General features: G+C 39.2%; 1 protein-coding gene across 3 annotated transcripts in view; it reads right to left on the reverse strand.

Annotated features, from left to right (window-relative positions):
* Positions 1-24,306, reverse strand: part of PXDN (peroxidasin) — an 86,504-nt gene that overhangs the window by 47,079 nt on the left and 15,119 nt on the right. For 2 of the 3 annotated variants that reach the window (XR_015740139.1, XM_087916611.1), the window contains exons 2-4: positions 10,475-10,546; positions 8,760-8,831; positions 4,364-4,435 (exon numbers count right to left, since the gene is read on the reverse strand). Coding sequence is in view for 2 of the 3 variants with exons in the window: in XM_087916611.1 (XP_087772737.1) it covers positions 4,364-4,435; positions 8,760-8,831; positions 10,475-10,546 (216 nt within the window). In the remaining variant the exon portion in view is untranslated. The remainder of the gene's footprint in view (positions 1-4,363; positions 4,436-8,759; positions 8,832-10,474; positions 10,547-24,306) is intronic. The other variant, XM_087916602.1, reaches the window with a different exon arrangement.

A 24,306-nucleotide genomic window follows, 5' to 3' on the forward strand; every position in this document is an offset into this window, starting at 1 on the left:
TTATAAGGGATATGTCTCAGCCTACTTCTCTGGAAAAATGAGAGAATATTTCAGCAAGCTCCATAGCAGAACCATCTTGTATTTTAATAAAAAATATGTACACAGTGAAATAGATTGCGGGGGGAGGGTTGTTAATCTTAAGAGTCCTCCATGCGACACAACAATTTTTGTCATCTCTATACTAATTCTATGAAACAGTTCAAGCTATATTCAAATTTACAATTTTTTTACTGGTATCCTTATTTGAGTTCCACCATAGATCGGCCTGAAGTGTAGAAGATGTAATGGCAAATTGAAAGTTTATTAAATAGGCCCTAACATCAGAAACTACAACCTGAGGTACATTTTAGGACACAATCAAATATTTGCACATTTCTGAACTGAAGATCGGATTCAAAATATCTTATTAAATTCATGTTACCATATAAAGATGCTGTGACAGAGGGAAAGAAAAGTGATATATTAATTTCAATTTGGCTTCTTCATATCTTCCTGAAAATTGAAGAAGGGAAGGAATGATGAAGAGGTCAAAATAAGCAGCAACTTTCTTATGGAAAAGTCTTTGTATTCAGGCACTTTGAAAACGAAAGATTCACAAAGAACATTTGCCTTTCCAATCATTTATGAATTTATTTCATTTATTCCATGATTACTAAGTGAAAGTGAATAAACTCAGGAAGGAAGTTTTGTAATAATTGAGAACAATGAATATCAAAACATTTCTTGGTCAGTAAACATTCAATAGAATAAATTCAGATTCTATCAAATGCTGTTTCTGAAACGTTCTATTAAGCTCTTACATGCAATTTAAAGTACTATCATGCATATTTAAAGATTGTATTATTATTTTCCAAAAGCTGAAAAAATCCAAATGGAAAAAAAGGGATTTGCTTTGAATAATGAGCATATTTTTCAAGTGTAGCAAAAAGCATACACTGTTTTTTCCTTTAAACTAAGTATCACAGTCCATGCCAGAATTAAGCGTCTGGGATTCTATTACAAAGAAAATGAGGTTGGTAGATCTGAGAACAACCTCATGAGAATATCGCTGGAGTTAAACCACTCATGCTTAAAAATGTATTCATGGCAAATCTGTTAACTATTAGCAATATACACTGCTCAAAAAAATAAAGGGAACACTTAAACAACACAATGTCAATCACACTTCTGTGAAATCAAATTGTCCACTTAGGTAGCAACACTGACTGACAATCAATTTCACATGCTGTTGTGCAAATGGAATAGACAACAGGTGGAAAGCATAGGCAATTAGCAAGACATCCCCAATAAAGGAGTGGTTCTGCAGGTGGTGACCACAGACCACTTCTCAGTTCCTATGCTTTCTGGCTGATGGTTTGGTCACTTTTGAATGCTGGCGGTGCTTTCACTCTAGTGGTAGCATGAGACGGAGTCTACAACCCACACAAGTGGCTCAGGTAGTGCAGCTCATCCAGGATGGCACATCAATGCGAGCTGTGGCAAGGTGGTTTGCTGTGTCTGTCAGCGTAGTGTCCAGAGCATGGAGGCGCTACCAGGAGACAGGCCCGTACATCAGGAGACGTGGAGGAGGCCATAGGAGGGCAACAACCCAGCATCAGGACTACTACCTCCGCCTTTGTGCAAGGAAGGATAGGAGGAGCACTGCCAGAGCCCTGCAAAATGGCCTCCAGCGGGCGGCAAATGTTCATGTGGCTGCTCAAACGGTCAGCAACAGACTCCGTGAGGGTGGTATGAGGGCCCAAGGTCCACAGGTGGGTGTTGTGCATACAGCCCAACAACGTGCAGGATGTTTGGCATTTGCCAGAGAACACCAAGATTGGCAAATTCGCCACTGGCACCCTGTGCTCTTCACAGATAAAAGCAGGTTCACACTGAGCACATGTGACAGACGTGACAGAGTCTGGAGATGCCGTGGAGAACATTTTGCTGCCTGCAGCATCCTCCAGCATGACTGGTTTGGCAGTGGGTCAGTAATGGTGTGGGGTGGCATTTCTTTAGGGGGGCGCACAGCCCTCCATGTGCTTGCCAGAGGTAGCCTGACTGCCATTAGGTACTGAGATGAGATCCTCAGACCCCTTGTGAGACCATATGCTGGTGCGGTTGGCCCTGGGTTCCTCCTAATGCAAGACAATGCTAGACCTCATGTGGCTGGAGTGTGTCAGCAGTTCCTGCAAGATGAAGGCATTGATGCTATGAACTGGCCCGTCCATTCCCCAGACATGAATCCAATTGAGCACATCTGGGACATCATGTCTCGCTCCATCCATCAACACCACGTTGCACCAGACTGTCCAGGAGTTGGGGGATGCTTTAGTCCAGGTGTGGGAGGAGATCCCTCAGGAGACCATCCGCCACCTCATCAGGAGCATGCCCAGGCATTGTAGGGAGGTCATACAGGCACGTGGAGGCCACACGCACTACTGAGCCTCATTTTGACTTGTTTTAAGGAAATTACATCAAAGTTGGATCAGCCTGTAGTGTTTTTTTCCACTTTAACTTTGAGTGTAACTCCAAATCCAGACCTCCATGGGCTGCTAAATTTGATTTCCATTGATAATTTTTGTGTGATTTTGTTGTCAGCACATTCAACTATGTAATGAACAAAGTATTTAATAAGAATATTTCATTCATTCAGATCTAGGATGTCTTATTTTTGTGTTCCCTTTATTTTTTTGAGCAGTGTATTTTATATCAATGAACTATACCAAACTTAGGAAGACTTTAATGCTGAAATATTTCTTCAATTTACATTGTGTGATACATTTTCATGTGGTATTACAAGGAATCATTCTTATTTGGTTCTTTCTGAGAATGCACAGGGAAAAGGAAATTGCTTGCTTCAACGCATGCCAAGTCCTGCTTTGTGGCTCCTCAAAAGCCAGGGTTTGTCAGCAAAGGATAATCCTATGATTTTAGCTTCTTTAAAGGGATGCTAAGGTAGGACAGATAGCATGTTAAGCAATATATGGTTTATTGATCATGCTACTGGATGGATCCAAGCAAGAAAAAATAGGATGTCTGCACCATAATAGAGTTTATTAAAATACACATAAGTCCTACGTAAACTATGAAATTCTTCGAAATACATATACTATTTTGACGATGATAGCAACAATCCTATTTTGTGCAAATGTAGAATCCATGTTTTAAGAAATATCAATAATGTAAAAAAATATACTCCAAAAATATCTATGATTATTCCTTGGCTGGTTTAGCAATCAGAAGGTGAATGGTAGAGGGAAAATCTGGGAATGTGCCTGCTTATTTTCAGAGTGATTGGGATGTATTAGAATGAAACCTGGTCAGTTTTATGATATACAAATTCTGACCATCCATTGCTCTTACTGTGTCAAAATGATTAGAATTAGAAGTCCCAATCAGTGTAAATGGAACCATTTTAAAATCTAGCTAATTTGGTATAATATTTTCAGCAGGCTCTAAAATTTATTTTTCTAAATGATGTAATGATTTGCTCAAAATGTTATGATATTCACAATGTCACTGTAGCTTCTACCGGACAGCTTGAATCATAGCTTGCTTTTTTTTCAATAAGTCAATAAATATACAGTGGTTTGCTTTTTGTCCACTAATGTGGACACTTCAAAGGCAAAGTCTTCCTTAAAGCAGCAGTTCATTCAAATAAGCATCATCATATATACTATATATTATTTTTTATTGGGATGGCACTAAATGACAGAAATCAGCAATGTGGAATCAAGTCTTTTTAATGAACTCTAAAGAATTATATGTGCAAATTGCCATTCCTATTACCTGTGACTATCTTGAGGTAGGAAGGTAATATTGTTGGCCTGCTTTTTTTCTAAGCGAATTATTTGCAATATTATGATTGAATCTATCATCAATTATAAAAATTATACGGTATAATTATCTTTTCAAAACAAATTACTACTCCCTTGATATCGAGAAACAGTTCAACCATTTGAACAACCAATGGAATAAGCTGAATCCCTAAGCCATGGGCAGTGGAGTATTTGTCTGGATTTTGCTTATTGCTCTATGTATCTATTTTTTATTACTCTATTTATCTAAACTATTAGTTGTTTGTAGAAACAGGAGCCCTAATTCTTATGCACATTTATGTTTGGTGCTAAAATTATGCTTGCCCTTGGAAACTGCCACATAATTATCTTGAAACAGAAATATATAAAATAAAATGTAAACACAGAAATGACATACTTGACAAATATGCTTTCTGCATGTCAGTGATTGCAACCACACTGGACCATAAACTCATTCCGTGCAATCATGCAAAAAGGCATGCAGACAAGAAATATTGGAAAACGTGCACTTTTTCTCTGAGGCAACCAAACAGATGACAGCACAGTAGAGAAAAGGCACTTACAGTTGTTCTAGAGAGGCAAGTCCTTTAAATGCTTGCCTGTCAATTGACTGGATTTCATTCTTGTACAAATAGCTGAAACAAGAAATAATCAGTAATATTAGTATACACAAACAAGTGTTACATTAATGCGTGAAGGAATTAAGTTGAAATGTGAGGACAGTTTTTCAAATACACAATGGAAAGCAACAAAACGAGACATGTGTACACAACAGAACACTTTTTATTTGGGAGTGTTGGTCAGAAGCTTTAGGGTACAAACAGAAAACTGTGCTGGACTTCAAATATAATCCCCAAGTAGCTTTCAATGCTATTTGAGAAGACAGCTTCAGAACAGGCCTGGGAATTATTAAGACACAGAACTAAGATAATGATGAGTAAAGTGTCCATCTGTGTGATTACAGAAGTACATACACAAATTCATAGGACTAAGATAATTTATGTCAATCTCTTGTAATCATGTTTCTAGTACTGGTACTAGTAACTTTACCTGAACTAATAGATTATTAGTTGTTTCTCTTCAAAATATTAATAATTTGAAAAGTTCAAAATACATTATCAGATTTGTAGCATAACAATTCTATCAAAATAATTAACTTTAAATGTTAAAAGCTAAAGAAGTCACAGAACAAAAAAATGTAATTGGGGAGAATTTAGGAACTCAACTAATAAATGGAACTGTATAAGAGTCTGATTATTAAATAGAGTACAACTTCATCACAGGAGTGCATGCAAACCTCTGACATGATATAAAATATGATAATACAAGTGAAAAATAAATTGATATCACAAGAAGCACAGTGAAAACTGTTAATGGTGGGCACCATCACAACCCTTTTGTATTTATTAACTAGACTAATTGTTCAATTACACTAATAAAATTTACAGATAATTTAATGCTAAATAAATATAGCAGCACAGTGGTTTCCAGAAATGAAAGATTTATTTATCATGTCTAGCTTCTTTAATGTTTTAAAATATGTTGGTAATTCTATTTGGGTTTTTTTTTGATAGAATTGTAAAAAAAATTCTGTCCTGCTGACAGAATATTAAACAACTGGGATAGTATTCAAATATTTCCATCTCAAAATAGTTAATTACATACTGAGGCCGTTCTGCTGTCTGAAAAACTCAATTCCAAGTTTATATAAATACATTTATCTAAAAGATTCATCACAGTGTTTTATGACTTTTGCAGACAATAGCATTTTCCTAAATATTAGTACCATCAGGTGTATTTGGACAATGATAGATAAAATGATGTAATATTAATATTAATTTTATATTTAGAATAAAAGCAGCAGTCAATAGGAATGGCTGGAAGATAGGTGAAGTTCTATTCAGCTTCTGAAAAGTAAAACAGATTAAATAGAGATTTTTATCATAGTATATGTGTTAATTAGTTGTCTAATATTATCACTGTCACACTTAATGTTTTATGAATAGCAACCGTCATTATATAACAACATATACTTTATGGATTTCATTTCCTGACATTATTATTCATTAATTTGCAACTTGAAAAACTCTTTCTCAGGTTAACAAAGGAAAAATCTGAGGAAATGGGCTATAAACCAAGAAAGATTAAAAATACATTTTCTGGCATTTAAAATATTTTTGTACATTTTGGTATATTCAATTCAACCAATTTAATTCAAATCTCCTGCTGGAAACCAAATTCAGATACACTGTAGAGGCTCCTGTGTGTACCGCAAAATATCAATGATCAATCAGACAGTTGCATCATATTACTGGTTCATATTTAAATTCTCTGAGAATTTGAAACTCTGCTATCAAATCTGCAGAGTTAATATCGTTCTAAAGCTAGGAGTGGTGGCTAATACTTCAGAGGAGAGAAAATTGAATGAAATGTCCCTTGGAACTGTGTCCAGTCCTGTTAATGTATCTGATTTATATTTTTGTAGGAAAGTAATTTATAAAAGTATGGAACTACACAGTGCCCAGACAGAGCCGTATTTTCCTCCTAGATACTTTTGATCCATTAGTAAGCATTTTATGAGATTATCGAGCCAATTATCGAGCCAATTATGAAATCATCTAGCCAATATTTTACCATTATATAGGGTTTTTGGGGTCAATTAGTAATTCACTTCTTACTATATTTTCTTACAAAAATATAAATTAGATACATTAACAAAACTGGATACAGTTCTAAGGGACATTTCATTCCAATTAATGTTCTACAGAAAAGGACTGGAAGCACCCCAATGAAGAGATCTGGTCATCTTCTTCTAAGAGATAGCACTATGATATACCATTATCAACTCAATCAGATGTTGAAAAGAAAAAAAGTACTCATTTTGAATATACTTTCTAAATGTACATATATTCAGAACTAGATCCATAACAGTACACCAAATCACATCAGAGCAAAAGCACAGCAAACATAGTTTTTGTACATTTGTATGAAAATAAAAGGAAAAGGAAATAATCAGAATGTAATTGCATGCATTTGCCATACAGCATATTAGACAGAAGATTAGTATTATACTTTCCTAGACCAGGTTACCAATTTTTACAATGGGAAAGCATAATCATGAGAAATTTCCATTGTTCTGATGAAAATATAGAAGAGCTAGTAAATATCTGATCCAATCTGCTAACAAATTCTTCTTTTTGCAGTTAATCCAATAAACCAGAAGATCAGCTGTCATAAAATTTCACAAATTTAATATGGAATAATTGGTTAGAAAGTGGAAAGTTGAAAATACTTTGGTTTGAAGTCAACATTACACACCTTGAGATTCAGAATATTAAAAAAATTAAAAGCTGAGATATTAATGATCTTCTCCATGCCCAACAGATATAAGTATTCAAGGAGAATGACATTCAAGATGAATGGGAGTTTCTTTAAAATGTGGAACTGCAAGCTATTCCAGTGAGAAAGACAAATGTGATGCAGGTAATAAAATCAATGTGTCTGTGTAAGGAGGTTATTAAACAACCCATATTTAAACAAGCCACCATTGAAAATAGAAGAAAGGATAAGACTATAGAGAAATTATACAGACAAGTAGCCAAAATTAACCGGAAAAATCTCAAAAATCTTGCTCAGGCCACCACAGAAGTACAGGTGCTGAGAGGGTCAATCGAGCAGAGAAATATTTTTTATTTGGTTCTGCTCAGAAAAGTCACATCAGCAGAAATAGCACATTGGATTCCATCTTCTGTATATTGCGTAGCATTCCTATTTTCTAGGGAGAGGGCTGAGCAATCTTCAAATTCTCTAAAGCGCCTTCACCCAGCCATGTTTTTAAACTAAGCATACTAATTCCAGAATTCCTCTTTTAGTCATAAGCCAAGCTTCCTTCTCCTTTTTCTATGCTCTGCCTTCAGCTGTATGCTTGGAAACCTGCACTTACTAGCTTTTATAGAACTACTGATAAGAACTTGTCTTTTTATGCATGCATTTCATTTCTGAATAATCTACTTCCCACAGACACATTTGTTCAACTAATTCATTCCCGAATCTCCCATGTTGAGCAGAGAGATCTGGTGGGAAGTTTTATCTTTTATTGCTTACTTCTTTCTTAAGGTCCCTCATCATGCAAATAATTTTATTTACATTCATATGTAAGACTCATTTTCTTTCATATATTCTGGCCATGGAGCTTATTTCTAATTTTTGTCTTTGCAATGATATCACTGAAGGAGAATGAACTACTCTCATATGCTAATTGAAAAACCATAAATGGAAAACTCAGAAACCCACCTAACATTGTTTGGGGTTGCTATGATACAGTGGTGGGATTCAAAAAAATTTACTACCAGTTCTGTGGGCGTTGCTTGATGGGCGTGGCATGTCTTGGTAGGTGTGGTTTGGTGGGCATTGCAGAGGAAGGATACTGTAAAATCTCCATTCCCTCCCCACTCCTGGGGAAGGGTTACCACAGGTTCTCCGAACTATTCAAAATTTCCGCGACTGGTTCTCCAGAACCGGTCAGAACCTACTGAATACCTTTGCTATGATATCATACTAACATTAACATTAATATATTTTGATGTAAATTAAGTTTTTACGGTGCTTTGAAAATACTGTGCAACAGCCCTTAGTTTAAGTCCTTAAGAAAGAATACTGAATGCTAAGCTTTATTAATAGAAAAATGCACAGAAAAATTAAGAAGAATCTATATTAATCCTAGCCAAGGGACTTCCATGTCTACACAGTTCTTACACAGAAGCCTCTTCCAGCTTGGGAATACGTTTATAATTGCTAAGAAGAGGCTGCTGTCTATAGTACTTCCGGCTTTTGCAACTTACAAGACAAAAGAGAGGCTTAAAAGTAACCAAAGAATCCTTGATCAAGCAAATACGCACAGGCCTAGTGCATCATACAAATTTTATATCAACATATCTCCGAGAATATGTTTGCACTTACAGATATTTTAGATTTTCAAGGTCTTCGAATGCTCCAGTTGGTATTCTTTTAATGTGATTATTGTTGAGGAGTCTAAGATATAAAACAAAAAGAGGTATCTTTTTCCACTGAAGAACTGCAACAATTAATTACAAATAACAATAACAGGGTTTTCTTAAAATGATTTGTTGAAAAATAAAAAGAAGTATGGAACAGATACTTTATTCCAAAATATGTCAACACTTCTTTTTCAGGAAGATAGCTGGAGTAGTTACAACATTCAAAGTATGCTTTACATTCAATGGCAAAAGTACTACTAATGCTATTATTTCTCTCTGAATATTATTATCATCTGATGGGAGTAGCGGAAAATTGAAAAGCTTGCTCACTTATTAGCAACAATTTGGTTGGCCTACTTTAAGTATGCTTTGCATTTTGGCCGTTGTGATTTCTATTAATATATCCTACTGTACCTATAATATATATGATGGCTTGGACTTCAAATAGTTGCCCCAACAAATCTGGAGGACACCAGCTGAAATAAAATCTATCAATACAGGTAGTCCTTGACCTATGACCACAATTGAGCCCAAAATTTCTGTTGCTAAGTAAGACATCTGTTGAGTGAGTTTTGCCCATTGTATGACCTTTCTTGCCACAGCTGATAAGTGAATCACTGCAGTTGTTAAATCAGTTAACACTGTTGTTAAGTAAATCTGGTGTTTCTCGTTGACTTTGCTTGTCAGAAGGTTGCAAAAGGTGATCACCTGACTCCAGGACACTGCAACCCTCATAAATGTGAGTCAGTTGCCAAGTATTCGAATTTTGGTCACATGACCATGGGGATGCTGTAGTGGTTGTAAGTATGAAAAATGATCATAAGTCACTTTTTTCAGTATCACTGTAACTTCAAATGGTCACTAAATGAACTGTTGTATGTCAAGGACTACCTGTACTATGAATTAGATGAACAACTTCTGATAAGTTTTTATGGAAATTTCTGCTACCAATAGAAAGGCCTGTGTCCAGGTGGAAACACTGCATTAATATTTTCAAAAATTCAAAATATTAAAAAATATATTGCCCTTATTGATTTAGATAAAAGTGACAAGAAATGGATAGATCATGGTGGATCCCGGTTGGTGGTCCAGTGGCTGTCAATTATTTTACATCAGGGGTGTAAAACTCAAGGCCTGCGTGTTTAAATCTGGTCCACGGGGCTGGCCCGGAAATATCAAAGGACTGGCCCATGGTGCCTCTGCTGGCCAAAACGGGCCACACGGAGGTCCCACAGGGCCCCCGCAAGGCCCGTTTTCAGCCTCCCCAGCCTCCAGCAGCATTCTGCCAGCCAAAAAGTGCCCTATTTTGGCTGGGAGGGGGCTGCAGGAGGCATCCGTCCCATCTTCCTCCCCCTTGCTCCCCTGATCCGGCCCTCGAATAAATCCTTTTTGACACCCCTGTTTTACATGACTGCAAATTAGATAAATGTATATGGATGTCAACAAAAATTACAGATGGCTAGATTTCTTATGTTTTTTCATGTGGATTTCACAAAATACTAAATTTAAAATCTTTAAAACTCTAATCGGAAATCAACATAAGGAAAACTTAATATTACACCTAAACAAGTCTTACTAGTCTTAATGAGACAAAATATGGTACAAATGGGGATACAGATAAAAATAGTTAACAGTTTACAAAAGGGAAAAAAATGTTCTAAGAGGGATAAAACTTACAATGTGTTCAAATTTTTAAGCCTCCTAAATGCACCAGGCTGGATTTCTTTAATTCGATTGAACCGAAGATCTCTGTTAGGGAAGGGAGAAAAAAGTCTTTGATTACTGCCATATTTTTTAACATTTTAACAAGTTGAAAATAAACATTGGCTAATAAGTGTATTATATCTTTCTCAATGGCATATCTCTCTAATTAAAGCAAGAAAAAGAAAGCAAGAAAAGAAAAAGGGAAGTGTGGTATGCAACAAAAACCAAACCCTCTGTGGAATTCCACATTATTCTATTTTTCTTCCGGATGTCCTGTTCAGAGGGTAATCCAATGGTTTCTGTGGTTCTTGGTGCCAACCCACAGAAGGGGTTCTATCATGCATATGTATTTAACATATATGTTGTTGAAGGGGGGAAATAAATGGAGTTAGGGTTTGTGTACTGCCTAATGACATCTAACCTTATATCTTTTTTCCATCTAAATTAAAAAAAATCCTCCAGTTTAAAGCAGAGTTATGATGCTGTTATCAAACTAATTGAGAGAAACAGTGAAAAGATGATGAAAGTATTTCTTATTGACAATTGATAGATTATTAGACAATTAGAATCCAACCTGCCTTGGATGGGAATATAATGAACTTGGGGTTCTAAAATGTGACCTGAATAATGTGACCTTATGCTTCTCAATATGTTTTAAAAGGAGTTATTTCACACATATCTGGCTGAAAGCAATAATCTCTTGGTAGATGGGAAACAATGTGTTTTTTAGGTAAACAGAGCAAAAGAAAGAATGAGAGAAACAAAGTTAAGAATTACATTCAATTATTTATCAAATTTGTATCTCCCCACTCCCTGGTTTTACTATTCAAACTGATTCTGGGTAGCTTACAATGGCATAAAAACATAAACATAAAAAATTAACAACATTAAAATTAACCATTAAAAATAGGTTGAAAAACAAGATCACAGGTGGTAAGAGGGTGGATTTTTGTCTCTTACTCAACCAACCCCCTTTAGTATAGCACTCCCTCATCTGGGCCCCAAGCCCATTGGTACAGTCTGGATTTAATGCCCTTTCAGAAGGCTGGAAACGACTCTCATCTCTGGTGGTAAGATGTTCCAGAGGTCAGGAGCCATGGCAGACAAAGCTCTTCTCCTCAACCCCAATAACTCAAATGCCTTTCTGGATGGGATGGGCCAAACCCACTGGGGCATGACCATTCCTCAAATTACTTGGTTCATTGCCACAAAAGTTTTTTCTAGATAATAACCAACACCTTGAATTGGTCCTGGAAGCTAACAGCAACCAGTGCACCTCATATTACATTGGTATTACATGCACCATCCCAGAAACCTCCAGAAGTGTCTGCATAGTTGCATTATATACCAGTTGTAGCTTCAAGAATACACCCGTGCAGAGTTCTTTGAAATAATCCAATAAGAGATGACCAAGTGCAGGACCTCATGACCTAGGAAATGGCGCAATTGACACACAACACAAAATTAAGTGAAGGTTCTCCTAGACATGACTGCCACCTGCTCTTTGAGCAGGAGTTGTGAGTCTAGGAGAAACCCCAGGTTGGAACAGGGTCTGTCTGAGATAGTGCAACCCTATCTGAGACCAAAGATGATAAACTCCATGGATCCACAACTAGTCCATCTTCCGAGGGCTCGGCTGAAGCCTGTTGTCCCTCATTCAGACCTCCCCCCATCCCAGCCTCTAGTCACCGCAAAAAGGCAGCCACAGCAACACTTGAATCACCTAGGATGGAACTGTAGAGTTGAATATCATCAACATATTGATGATACATCATTCCGTGTTGTCAGATGATCTTACCTAGTGGCTTCATGTAGATTTTAAAAAGGAGCAAAAAGAGAAATTACTGAGCCTTGTGGCACATCACAGAGCAGCAGTCACAGGGTGGACTTCTTGTTCCCTAACAATACCAATTGGGACCAGCCTTGGAGAAAGGCGCCAAACCAGCACAAAACTGGCCACCCAGTCCCAAATTCTACAGCTAGCCCCAGCAGAATTATATTGAAAACTACCAAGAGATCAGTAAGTGTTAAAAAGATGCACTACCCCTATCCCGCTCTTACCAGAGTTCATCTACCAAAGATGTTTTGTCCCATAACCTGGTCTGAAACCCAACTGGAATAGCTCCATATAATGTGTTTCATCCTGGCCCCCTGGAGCTGTGGTGCAACCATATTTTCCATCACCTTTTTTCACCATACATGAAATGAATGAATATTTTTAAACATTGCTATCAGTGTAAGATTAACAATAAATATCAATAAACACATGTTGCTTTTGGCAATGAAAGCTGGAATGTACCAACATATTTTCCAGATAATGGTACCTCCAAATCTTGGAAATGAGTAAATCAGGAATCTTACCCCCCCCCCACTTACATTCTTTGTTCTTCTAATAAAGAAAATGCCTAGAGGACAAACTTATCTCCATGCATACGCCAAGTTTCAGACATGATATAGAATCACTTGTTTTAGTTATTCTTCTATTCCTGGCAGGTCAGAACAAAAGCAATCCAGAATAATTTACAAACTTTACTCAGGGCAAATTTTAAGACAAACTCTTATAGCATTTATTACTTCAAACTGGACTGAGTCCAGGATATTTCTTTCAAGAATCACAGTAGCATGAAAAAATCTTCCTTCAAAAGAAAAAAGCAAAATCTCTGTACAGAACTGAAATTAAAGAAAGATCATTAAAACATTTTAAAAATAAGCTCTTGATATCTATCCAATATACTATCACATTAACAAGATTTGTTTAGAAAGGCTAGTTTAATCTACACTATACCCTGGTTACAAATACAAACCCTTCCCTCTTTAACTTTCTTTATTTCTTATATTATTCATAAAACCACAGACCCAAACCCTATTTGGAAGAATAAAGTCAATGAATATACCTCTCAAACTTTATCCTTTTAAAATGGGCGTTGGTAGAAGTTACCATGAACGCCCTTTCTATCTATGTTCTGAGAGAGCCCAGGATGGGTTGACTCCTTCTTATGATGTCATTTAGCTGAGTCTGTACTAAGATGTACTAAGCCAGACCTCAGAAGTTACCCCAGCTTTGGCGAAGATACTTGACAGACTGAAAGGTGTCTCTGAAAGCACAAATGAATACAGAAATATGACTTACCCTCTCCGGACGAATCAAGGGAGGGGCCAGAGAAGATGGGCGAGGACCTGCCGAAGGGGAAGAGCACTGTTCCTTGACCATGTCCAGGAACAAAGTGGGAGAAGGCAAAACCCCTGCATGCACTAGGGCTTGGAGAAGAATGAGTCTCCCTGGCTAGAGGGAATTCCTTGTGGCTCGGGAGCCACTTCCTCTGGTGACAGCTTGGCAGTGACCAAGGCCACGCTGAGTAATGGCCTGAAGAGAGAAGGACTGAAGACCAATGCAGAGGATGTCTGCTCTGGGCGAGAGTCCTCTTCCTTTGAAAGATTTTGGTCAAAGGTCTCGCCCTCTTCACGAGGAGTAACTGTGTTCAGATGGTGAAGCCCTTCCCTCCTCATCAACCTCCTCCCATTCTGGTAGAGAAGAATGGACCCTGGGGTCTGTGTAAATCAGGGTGATGAGGCAACTTATAGATTGAGAAGGGAGAAGGGCCTGAACCCTTTCCGGAGGTCAAAGGATTTGCTTGAAGCCTTCAGCCAATCCCTGCCTAATGGCCAAAGAGACAACATCTTGGATATCCCCTGGTCTATGCTTAAAGGTAGGGGCAGAAGGCCAAAGGCCGGCTGCTGAGGGAGTGAAGGTGGCTTCAGGCCTAGATTGAGAAGAGGTTCGAGGCCTGGAGGGAGGGGGAGGAGCTTAGGGCCCAGAAGCCTGTTGGAAATAAGGCCCAGATCTGCTTAGATCCTGAAGATCACTGTACTGCAAAAGCCTCAGGAGACCAGGATAGAGGATGGAAAGGCTCATAGATAACTTCTCCCTTGGGAGGGCTTGGCTGGGGCCCACAGGTATCACCTGAAACATGCTCTAGTTGCACTCCCTTCTGTTGAATAGTTCTGTTGAACTGCCTCTCTAGGGCTGCATGTCTGCGCTTTTCTGCCCTCAACTCAGCCTGAGTTGCCTTCTTAGGGGTTAGAGCCTTAGCTCTGATTTTAGCAGCCACCTCCCTCTGGACTGATTGGGTGCATTGCCTACAACTTTTTCTCTTATTGGCTTAAGAGACTGTTCCACTGGGAGGGGAGGGGGCTCTGCCTGACCCTTATCTTGCTCCATTTGAAGAATAAAGGCTCTTACGATGGAAAGAAACTGTTTGTAAATTTTTTGTATTAAGCCCCTTAGGGTATAAATTGGCCCCCGGGCTTAGAAAATGGCCGCTCACCTTGTGGTGGAAGGCTTTAATCCAAGATGGCTGCTGACTATGGGAAAAGGCTCCGAGATCGAAGAATTTTTCCTATAAAGAGCCAGCAAAGGGCAACCTCTGGCCACATGATCAGCTGGCTGATGCTGGTATCGGTTTGCCGATCGCTTTTTACGACCGCTCAAACCGCAGGCGTGGGGGAGGTCTACAGACGCTGCCCAACTTGCCTGAACAGCACTATGGCAACACTGCTCCCAATGCCGCAGGAGAGAGAGAGCCCTGCTCTCCTGGAAGAGCAGCTGCCCAGATCCTGGGAGCTGCTGATGCAAGGAAAAACGGTACTGAAGATTGCTGGTGAGTGCTATCTACAGAACCTCAGCTGGCTGAAGCTGCTATCCGTTTGCCAATCGCTTTTTACAACCGCTCAAACTGCAGGCATGGGGGAGGTCTACAGACGCTGCCCAACTTGCCTGAACAGCACTCTGCCAATGCTGCTCCCAACCTTGCTTGAAACGAGGAAAAACAGCACTGAAGATCGCTGGTGAGTGTTATCTAACAGAAGCTTTCAGAGACACAGCTACTGACTGAAAGGAGCTGAGTCAAAAGCTGGGGTCTCTTCCGGGGGCTGGCTTTTATATCTTAGTACAGACTCAGCTAAATGACATCATAGGAAGGAGTCAACCCACCCTGGGCTCTCGATGCAACATGGAGGACAAAACCAGGTTTATCCTGTATTACCAGGGAAAGGAAACTCAACGCTTTTATCTTCATTCCCAGAGGAATCCCATTTCTACATAAATTTAATCTTACAATAGAAATTTTACAGATAGCTCTCCAGAACGCTGGAATTTTGCAATACAGTACTGTACAGCCTCTTGCTTCTCTTCCTGCTGTAAATCAAAAATAAATTGGACAAAACCCTCTAAAACTTTCTAAGCTGGGCAGAATGCCCTGCGACAATGGAGCAGCATACCTGCCATACCAGAAGGCAGAAAATTACCATATGCATACTAAAAACACTTAAGAATGCAGAAAGTCACACAAAGTCAGATTTTGATCCTCATTTTAAAGTTATAATAACTAACTGTAGCACAGTAGAGTTACAGGTAGCAATTTCTCCAGCCCTACCTGAAGATGCCAGGGATTGAACTTCAGACCCGCTGTGTCAGTATGGTTTGTGAGTGTGTGATACCTCTCCAAGGTACATCAGAACTATATGCAGCTCAGCATGTTTGCGTGATTGAAAAGTAGGGCTGTGGAGTACTTTTAACTCAAAGAAAAAAAGGTGCTTTGGGAAGTGCATGGGCAACTCCTTAAACCAGGGGTCTTCAAACTTGACAGCTTTAAGACTTGTGGACTTCAACTCCCAGAATTCTTCCTCTGGTCATGTTAGCCCAGGAATTCTGGGAGTTGAAGTCCACAAGTCTTAAAGCTGTCAAGTCTGAAGACCCTTGCCTTAAACCAATTCCTTCCCTTCTCCCTTCTGGGAGACTTCAATTATCCTGATATCAATTGGAAAACTAATTCTGCACCAAGTGAGAAATCAAATAAGTTCCTAACCAACCTAGCTGACAACTTTGTTGTCCAAAAGGTAGAGGGTGAAACTAGAGGGACAGCCATACTGGACTTAATTCTTACAAACAGAGAAGAAGCGATAGAAGGAGTTGAAACTGCAGGAACCTTGGGTGAAAGTGACCATGTCATACTAGAATTCAGCATAACACAAACACAACCAAGAGAACATAATGATACCAGAGTCTTGGATTTTAAAAGGGCTGATTTCAATAAACTCAGAGAGAACTTGGGAAAGATTCCATGGATGAAAATCCTAAAGGGGAAAACAATTCAAGAATCTTGGGAAACTCTAAAAAGTATGATCATAGAAGCCCAGACCAGCACAATACCACTGAAAAAGAAAAACAAGAAATCCAAGAAGAAACCAGCATGGCTGCACAAAGATCTCTCTGGCAAATTGAAAGAAAAAAAGGACAAGTACAAAAAATGGAAAGAAGGTCACACAACTAAGACAGAATATCAACAGATAGCCAGAATCTGCAAAGATGAAGTCAGGAGAGCAAAGGCTCAGAATGAACAAAGACTTGCAACAAAAGTCAAAGATAATAAAAAAGTTTCTTCCAACATATAAATAACAAGAAAAAAATCAAGGAAACAGTCGGTCCACTAAAGAGAGAAGATGGCAAGGAAGTAACAGGCAACAGAGAGAAAGCAGAACTGCTTAACTCATTTTTTGTATCTGTCTTCACGCAAAAAGAAACTATAGCTCAACCCACCAAAAACATAACTGTAAAAGACAGACCAGAAATAAAAGTTAAAATAAGCAAAAAAAATAGTAAGAGAACACCTGTCTGATCTTGATGAAAACAAATCACTGGGGCCTGATGGATTACATCCCAGAGTTTTAAAGGAGCTGGCAGAGGTCATCTCAGAACCACTGCACCATATCTTTCAAAAATCCTGGAGCACCAGGGAACTACCAGAGGACTGGAAAAGAGCTGATGTGGTTCCATCTTCAAAAAAGGAAAAAAAACAGACCCAGGAAACTATAGACCAATCAGCCTAACATCAATACCCGGGAAGATACTGGAAAAGATAATAAAAAAACAGATCTGCCAACATCTAGAAACAAGTAAAATAATAACTAGCAGTCAGCACCGGTTTGTTAAAAACAGATCATGACAAACCAATCTTATTTCATTCTTCAACACAGTGACTAAATTAGTAGACCAGCAAAATACTGTGGACGTAATATATTTAGATTTCAGCAAGGCATCTGACAAAGTAGACCACAACCTACTTCTTAGTAAGCTAGAAAAAAGTGGAATAGATAGCACCACCACTAGATGGATTCGCAACTGGCTGGCAAACCGTACTCAACGAGTAGTCCTTAATGGGTCTAGGTCTACATGGAGGGAAGTAAGCAGTGGGGTGCCACAAGGTTCTGTCTTAGGCCCCGTACTCTTCAATATCTTCATTAACGACTTAGATGAGGGAATAGAAGGGGAACTTACCAAATTTGCAGATGATACTAAGCTGGCAGGAATAGCTAACACCCTAGAAGACAGGCTCAAGATCCAGATGGATCTTGACAGACTAGAACACTGGGCCGTATCTAACAAAATGAAATTCAATGTAGAGAAGAGTCAAGTCCTACACTTAGGCAAGAAAAACCAAAAGTACACAAATAGACTTGGTGAAACCAGGCTCAATAGCAATAACTGTGAGAGGGATCTTGGAGTCTTAGTGGACAACCAGCTAAATATGAGCCAGCAGTGTGCAGCAGCAGCCAAAAAAGCTAATGCAATCCTAAATTGTATTAACAGAGGGATACAATCAAGATCAAGGGAAGTACTAATACCACTCTATAAAGCCTTAGTAAGACCACACCTAGAGTACTGCATCCAGTTTTGTTCACCACATTATAAAAAAGATGTTGAGACTCTAGGAAAAAGCACAAAGAAAATCAACCAGGATAATTAGGGGACTGGGGGCTAAAACATACAATGAACGGTTGCAGGAACTGGGCTTGGCTAGTCTAGTAAAGAAAAGGACCAGGAGAGACATGATAGCAGTCTTCCAATATTTGAGGGGCTGCCACAGGGAGGAAGGGGTCAAGCTATTTTCTAAAGCTCCTGTAGGCCAGACAAGGAATAATGGATGGAAACTGAACAAGGAGAGATTTAACCTGGAAATAATGAGAAACTTTCTGACAGTGAGAACAATCAATCAATGGCACGGCTTGCCCTCGGAAGTTGTGGGAGCGCCATCACTTGAGATTTTCAAGAAGAGATTGGACTGCCATTTGTCAGAAATGGTATAGGGTCTCCCACTTGGGTGGGGGTTGGACTAGATGACCTCCAAGGTCCCTTCCAACTCTGATTATCTGTTAACACCCTCCCCTCTGTACTGCAGCCATAGAAGGCACTTGTGTGGTCCCAGGAAAATTCAGCAGCTGTTCAAGAAGCTACTGACAGGTATTATTCCAATTGTTTTCCTTTAAATCTGAAGCATATCGAAGCCCTACTGCCTAATTTCCTTTCTCTCTGTAGGAAATAGATGCTATGGTTGAATTAGAGCTGTCCTCCTCAAGCTGGTGCCTTCCTGATGTATGACTTCATCTTCCTGAATTCACCAGATAACATGATCCTCTTTGAGGATATTAAGAGTTGAAATCTGAAGGTTGTCCAAATTAGGAAAGGTTACATGAAGGATTATACCCAGCTACAGTCTGTTGTATGTCATCAAATTGAAATGTTCCCCTCCCAGTTGAAGGATGCAAAAGAGCTTTGATAAAGTCTGCAATTCCTACCTCTTACTTCTGGATAATTTTAAAAGCCATCTGTTTTCCCTTCTCTTTTCTTCTTAATGCTGTACCATCTTGAGCTATTTCTGCTTCCTGTCATAAATATAGTATCCCATATTCAGGGGAAAGAGGACTGAGTCAATGAAGAAAAAAAATCCAGTAAAAACCCTCTGGAACAAAGCTCTAGCATCACATTCAATGTTCTCATCACTTCCTATGCAGAATTTAATGGTGTTTGCTGGTCTGTGGCTGAATAAAAATGGATTGATTGATTTGATGATGATGATGATGGATTGAATGGTGAAATGAAGGAGATGGAAGTCAATAAGGATGCTATAATAAAGATCTTAATCATAAGACATAGCGTCACATTCCTACATTATAGTAAGCTATGAGGTGCTAAATCATAAAACTAGACAAACCCAATTTGGATACATGTGCTTCATTGTCTCTTTCTCCAATCCTACTCCCCACAGACAACCAACCTTGTTTCCAAAAATAATAGGAACAATGTTCTTCAGGACTGACTGTCCCTTAATTCTTCCCCAGTTCTAGAGATTCCTGACAGCTAATTCCAAAATTTTCAAATAATATTAAGTTTAATCAAATGCCTTGACTTTCCACTGCATTTAATTAAGGATACTTCAACAATTATCAGTTAGCAGAACTGAACAACATTTTACAGAGACTGGGAACATATATTCCACTCAGAAGTCTGAGAAGTAAAATACAGGTTGTTCTCAACTTACAGCAGTCCACTTAGTGACCCTTCAGAGTTACAAGGGCACTGCAAAATGTGACTTATGACCATTTTTCAGTTACAACCTTTGCAGAATCCCTATGATCATGTGATCAAAATTAAGATGCTTGGCAACTGACTCATAGTTATGACAATTGCAATGTCCCAAAGTCTTATGATCCCATTTTGCAACCTTCTGACAAGCAAAATCTATGGGGAAACCAGATTCACTTAACAAACGGGTTACTAACTTATCAGCTGCAGTGATTCACTTAACAACTGTGGCAAGAAAGGTCTTAAAATGTCGCAAAACTCACTTAAACTGCACTGCACACCAGAACAACTGGACACAAGAACATTTTTCCCCAAAAGCCATCACTCTGCTAAACAAATAATTCCCTCAACAATGTCCAACTATTTACAAAGTCTGCACTATTAATACTGTTAATCTTCTCATCACTCCTTATCATTCACCCCCTTCCTGCTTGTGACTGTATGGCTGTAACTTTGTCGCTTGTATCCTATCATCTATATTGACAGTTTCCTAGTATGATTTGATTGCTTATTGTACCCTAGGACTATCATTAAGTGTTGTACCTGATGATTCTTGACTTTTGACAAATGTATCTTTTCTTTTATGCACACTGAGAGCATATGCACCAAGACAAATTCCTTGTTGTCCAATCACACTTGGCCAATAAAAAATTCTAATTCTAATTAACAAATGTCTCCCTAAACAACATAAATTTTGGGCTCAGTTGTGTTGCAATTTGAAGACTACCTGCATAGAAGTCATTTACTTAGCCAATCTTTTGAGCAAATTGTTTGCTTCAGCAAACTCTGTTTCGCATAACTGTGAAGCAGGCATGTAAACACTCCTGCTGACCAGGCACTGTGTATAAAGCAGAGACAATCTAACTTATCTCAACTATCAAGACTGCCAATATCCCCTCAATAAATTTCCTCCCAATATCAATTTAAGAAGTATTAAATCCACACATGCACGCAAACATCCTTTCCCCAAATGTTTTTTGCTCAAATGTCCCTAAATTAATTCTTCATAAGGCAGAACAAATTAGAACCACAATTCATTCCAAAAATATTCATCCAGACAATATTTTCATTATTTTTATTCTTTAATACAGTATGATTTTAACATTTCTAACTACTTTGGTTACTCTGTTACTTTGATTTGGCACTTCATCAGTCAAAATGGCTGGTGTTCAATGCCTTAAAACTGTGCCCCACAACTCTAAAGCTGATGTTAGGATATTGATTGCAGATTACACTGAAATGGGCGTTGGTAGAAGTTACCCTGAACGCCCTTTCTACCTATGCTGCGAGAGAGCCCAGGATGGGTTTTAATTTGTCTGTATTTTACAAATTGGTTGAGAATTTTTATATCCAGGATGGTTCGCCACCCCCACTGAGGCTTTGGGAACGATGAAAAGGCGAGAGTAAAGCCCACGTCCCCATTGAGAGGGGGGAACAGGTTGAATAGGTTGGATTTCAAGAAGGTGTTGAATGGCCTGATTCATGAGGTCTTGCCTTGAAATGTCCCGAGAGGCAGGACAGATCAAAAAAAAAAAAAAATTATTTTTCCCCCTTTTGGGGGTGGCATTAGGAAGTCCAATTGTAACCCTGACCTAATAGTGCAGAGCACATAGGCATCCGTCGTTGACTCCTCCGATTTGGAGGCACAGAAGGCTAGGTGACCTCCTATGGGTGGGGAGAACGAGGGATTACTTAGAGAAACGGAAGGAACGACCCCCACCCCGCAAAAGGGCTGTTTACCAGTAGAAGGTTGTTGCCTGCCAGATGTTTCCGCATGTTGGTCTTGGCGTTGGGAGTATGGACTCTGAGACTGGGGGAAGCGGGATGAGGTCTCCGCTCGAAAGGCAGGAGGGCGATAAGGAGCTGGGCGATAGTCGGCTCTCTTCCCAGAGGAAGAGAGAATCTTACGTTTATCTCTGGTTTCAGTGCAATAAGGTTCCAGAGCATTGCCAAAGAGCTTGTCGCCCGCAAATGGAACTGAAACCAGCTTCCATTTACGGCGTGACTCCACCTGCCAATTTCTGAGCCATAACAGTCTTCTTGCTGCTACTGAAGATGCCATGGCCCTAGATGCAAATTGGGCGGAATTGAGAGTGGCATCTGCAGTGAATTCCGCCACTGCGATAATCTTATTAAGGCCTTGGTGAGACCAAAGGTCAGATGTAGGCAATATAATCTGGAGTTGGTGCAGCCACCGTATGGATGCCCTCGTGAAAAAAGGATGCTGCTGTTGAAGGCCGAACAGCCCATGCAACGCCGGAATGTCAACAGAAGGCACTGCCAGGGCATTGTCCAGGGCTGCGCTGACATGGTAGAAACGCTTATCCAGAGAAGTTGGGCGAGGACCTGCCGAAGGAGAAGTGCACTATTCCTTGACCATGACCAGGAGCAAAGTGGGAGAAGGCAAAACCCCTGCATGCACTACAGGCTTGGAGAAGAGTGTGTCTCCCTAGCTAGAGGGATTTCCTTGTGAGCCACTTCACTCTCGGGAGCCACTTCCAGTGGCAGTGACCAAGGCCATGCTGAGTAATGGCCTGAAGAGAGAAGGGATGAAGACCAATGCAGAGGATGTCTGCTCTGGGTGAGAGTCCTCTTCCTCTGAAAGACTTTGGTCAAAGGTCTTGCCCTAAATCAGGATGATGAGGCAGGGAACTTATAGACTGAGAAGGGAGAAGGGCCTGAGCCCTTCCCAGAGGTCGAAGAATTTGCTTGAAGCCTTCAGCCAATCCCTGCCTAATGTTCAATGAGACAACATCTTGGATATTGCCTGGTCTATGCTCAAAGGTAGAAGCAGAAGCCCGAAGGCCCGCTGCTGTGGGAGTGAAGGTGGCTTCAGGCCTAGATTGAGAAAAGGTTTGAGACCTGGAGGGAGGGGGAGGAGCTTAGGGCCCAGAAGCCTGTTGGAAATAAGGCCCAGATCTGCTCAGATCCTGAGGATCATATTGTACTGTCAAAGCCTCAGGAGACCAGGATGGAGGATGGAAAGGTTTCAGAGACACAGCTATTGACTGAAAGGAGCTGAGTCAAAAGCTAGGGTAACTTCCGAGGTCTGGCATTTATATCTTAGTACAGACTCAGCTAAATGACATCATAGGAAGGAGTCAACCCATCCTGGGCTCTCGATGCAGCATGGAGGAGAAGGGCATTTTTGACATTCATCTCTTTTTGTATGAAATGCTATCACCATCTCTTAATCAAAACAAACTATTTAAAAATGCTAATCCCCTTTATATTAAAAATGCCAATTTGCCAATCCCTCTCTCTCTCACACAAACCAACACACAAATACTTTTAGCTGGAAAAAAATAAAACAGTATCCTAAAATAATAACACTGCAAGTTTCAAGTTATATTATCTACTGTATATTATATATATATTAACTATAGCTATTGGTATCTTACGGCAGGACCTTCCTAGGAAAAAAGATTAAATAATCTGCCATTTGTGGGAGTGAATGAAGGAAAAAAACAACTAAAAATAATGTCAACATGAAAGAAGGGTTTTTTTCTTCCTTCCAATGTATTCACTACGTCTTTGCTGTGTTTCTGCAATGAATGATAAAAGATCCCCAGCTGCCAGCCAGCAAGTCTACATTGCTTATATATGCTTATTCTTTTATTCAAGGACACTGAGGCAGGAAATGAAAAGCAGACATCAGGATAGTAAAAAACAAGGCTCAGTTTAGTACATGTAAAACCAGACAAAAGAAGTTATACAACCGAGTCAGCATAACGACATGATGTCAGTAATACAATGCTAGATTTGGTGAGCAACTTTGAAAGTATATGTTAAAGTATAGTTTGAAATAATGTGAACAAGATTTAGTTTCTAATACATACACACACGCATGCACACACACACACACCTACATTTTAAATACTAATAATATAAAACCTTAGAATGTTCTATTTTTGTTAAATGTCAAGTCAGGTCTTCATTTTGGTTATTGGACAGCATAAATTATTTTGTGCCAATGTGAATGTATAATGTTGTGTGTGCATAGATTTTGATAGCTTTGAGGAGTCCTTGGTGCTCTCTGAACATTTTTCAGTCTTTGAATTGCACAACTTCTGATTTGTAACACAAGCAATTTCGATTATTGTCAATATATTCATCAAGAAAGGTCTACTTAAATCTGGCTGGGTTCTAACTCTAGTAGTTTCTAAGCCTGTGTTCAGTTTATTTCATATATTCCTTCTAAAAGTTTTAGCATGTTAGTCTACTAACTTCAAGAAACTACACATAATATTTGCACAGATTTGAATATTAAATTTTCCAGCAATTGGAAATGTTATTACATTTATGGACTTGAGTTTTGTGGCTTCACACAAAAATACAGTAATGCAATAGGGAGGCCCATATGGTATGGTAGCACTGAACCAACCTT

Source organism: Pseudonaja textilis, chromosome 1 (genome assembly GCF_049901715.1).
Source record: "Pseudonaja textilis isolate UNSWEBS1 chromosome 1, rPseTex1.2, whole genome shotgun sequence".
Lineage (NCBI taxonomy): Eukaryota > Metazoa > Chordata > Lepidosauria > Squamata > Elapidae > Pseudonaja > Pseudonaja textilis.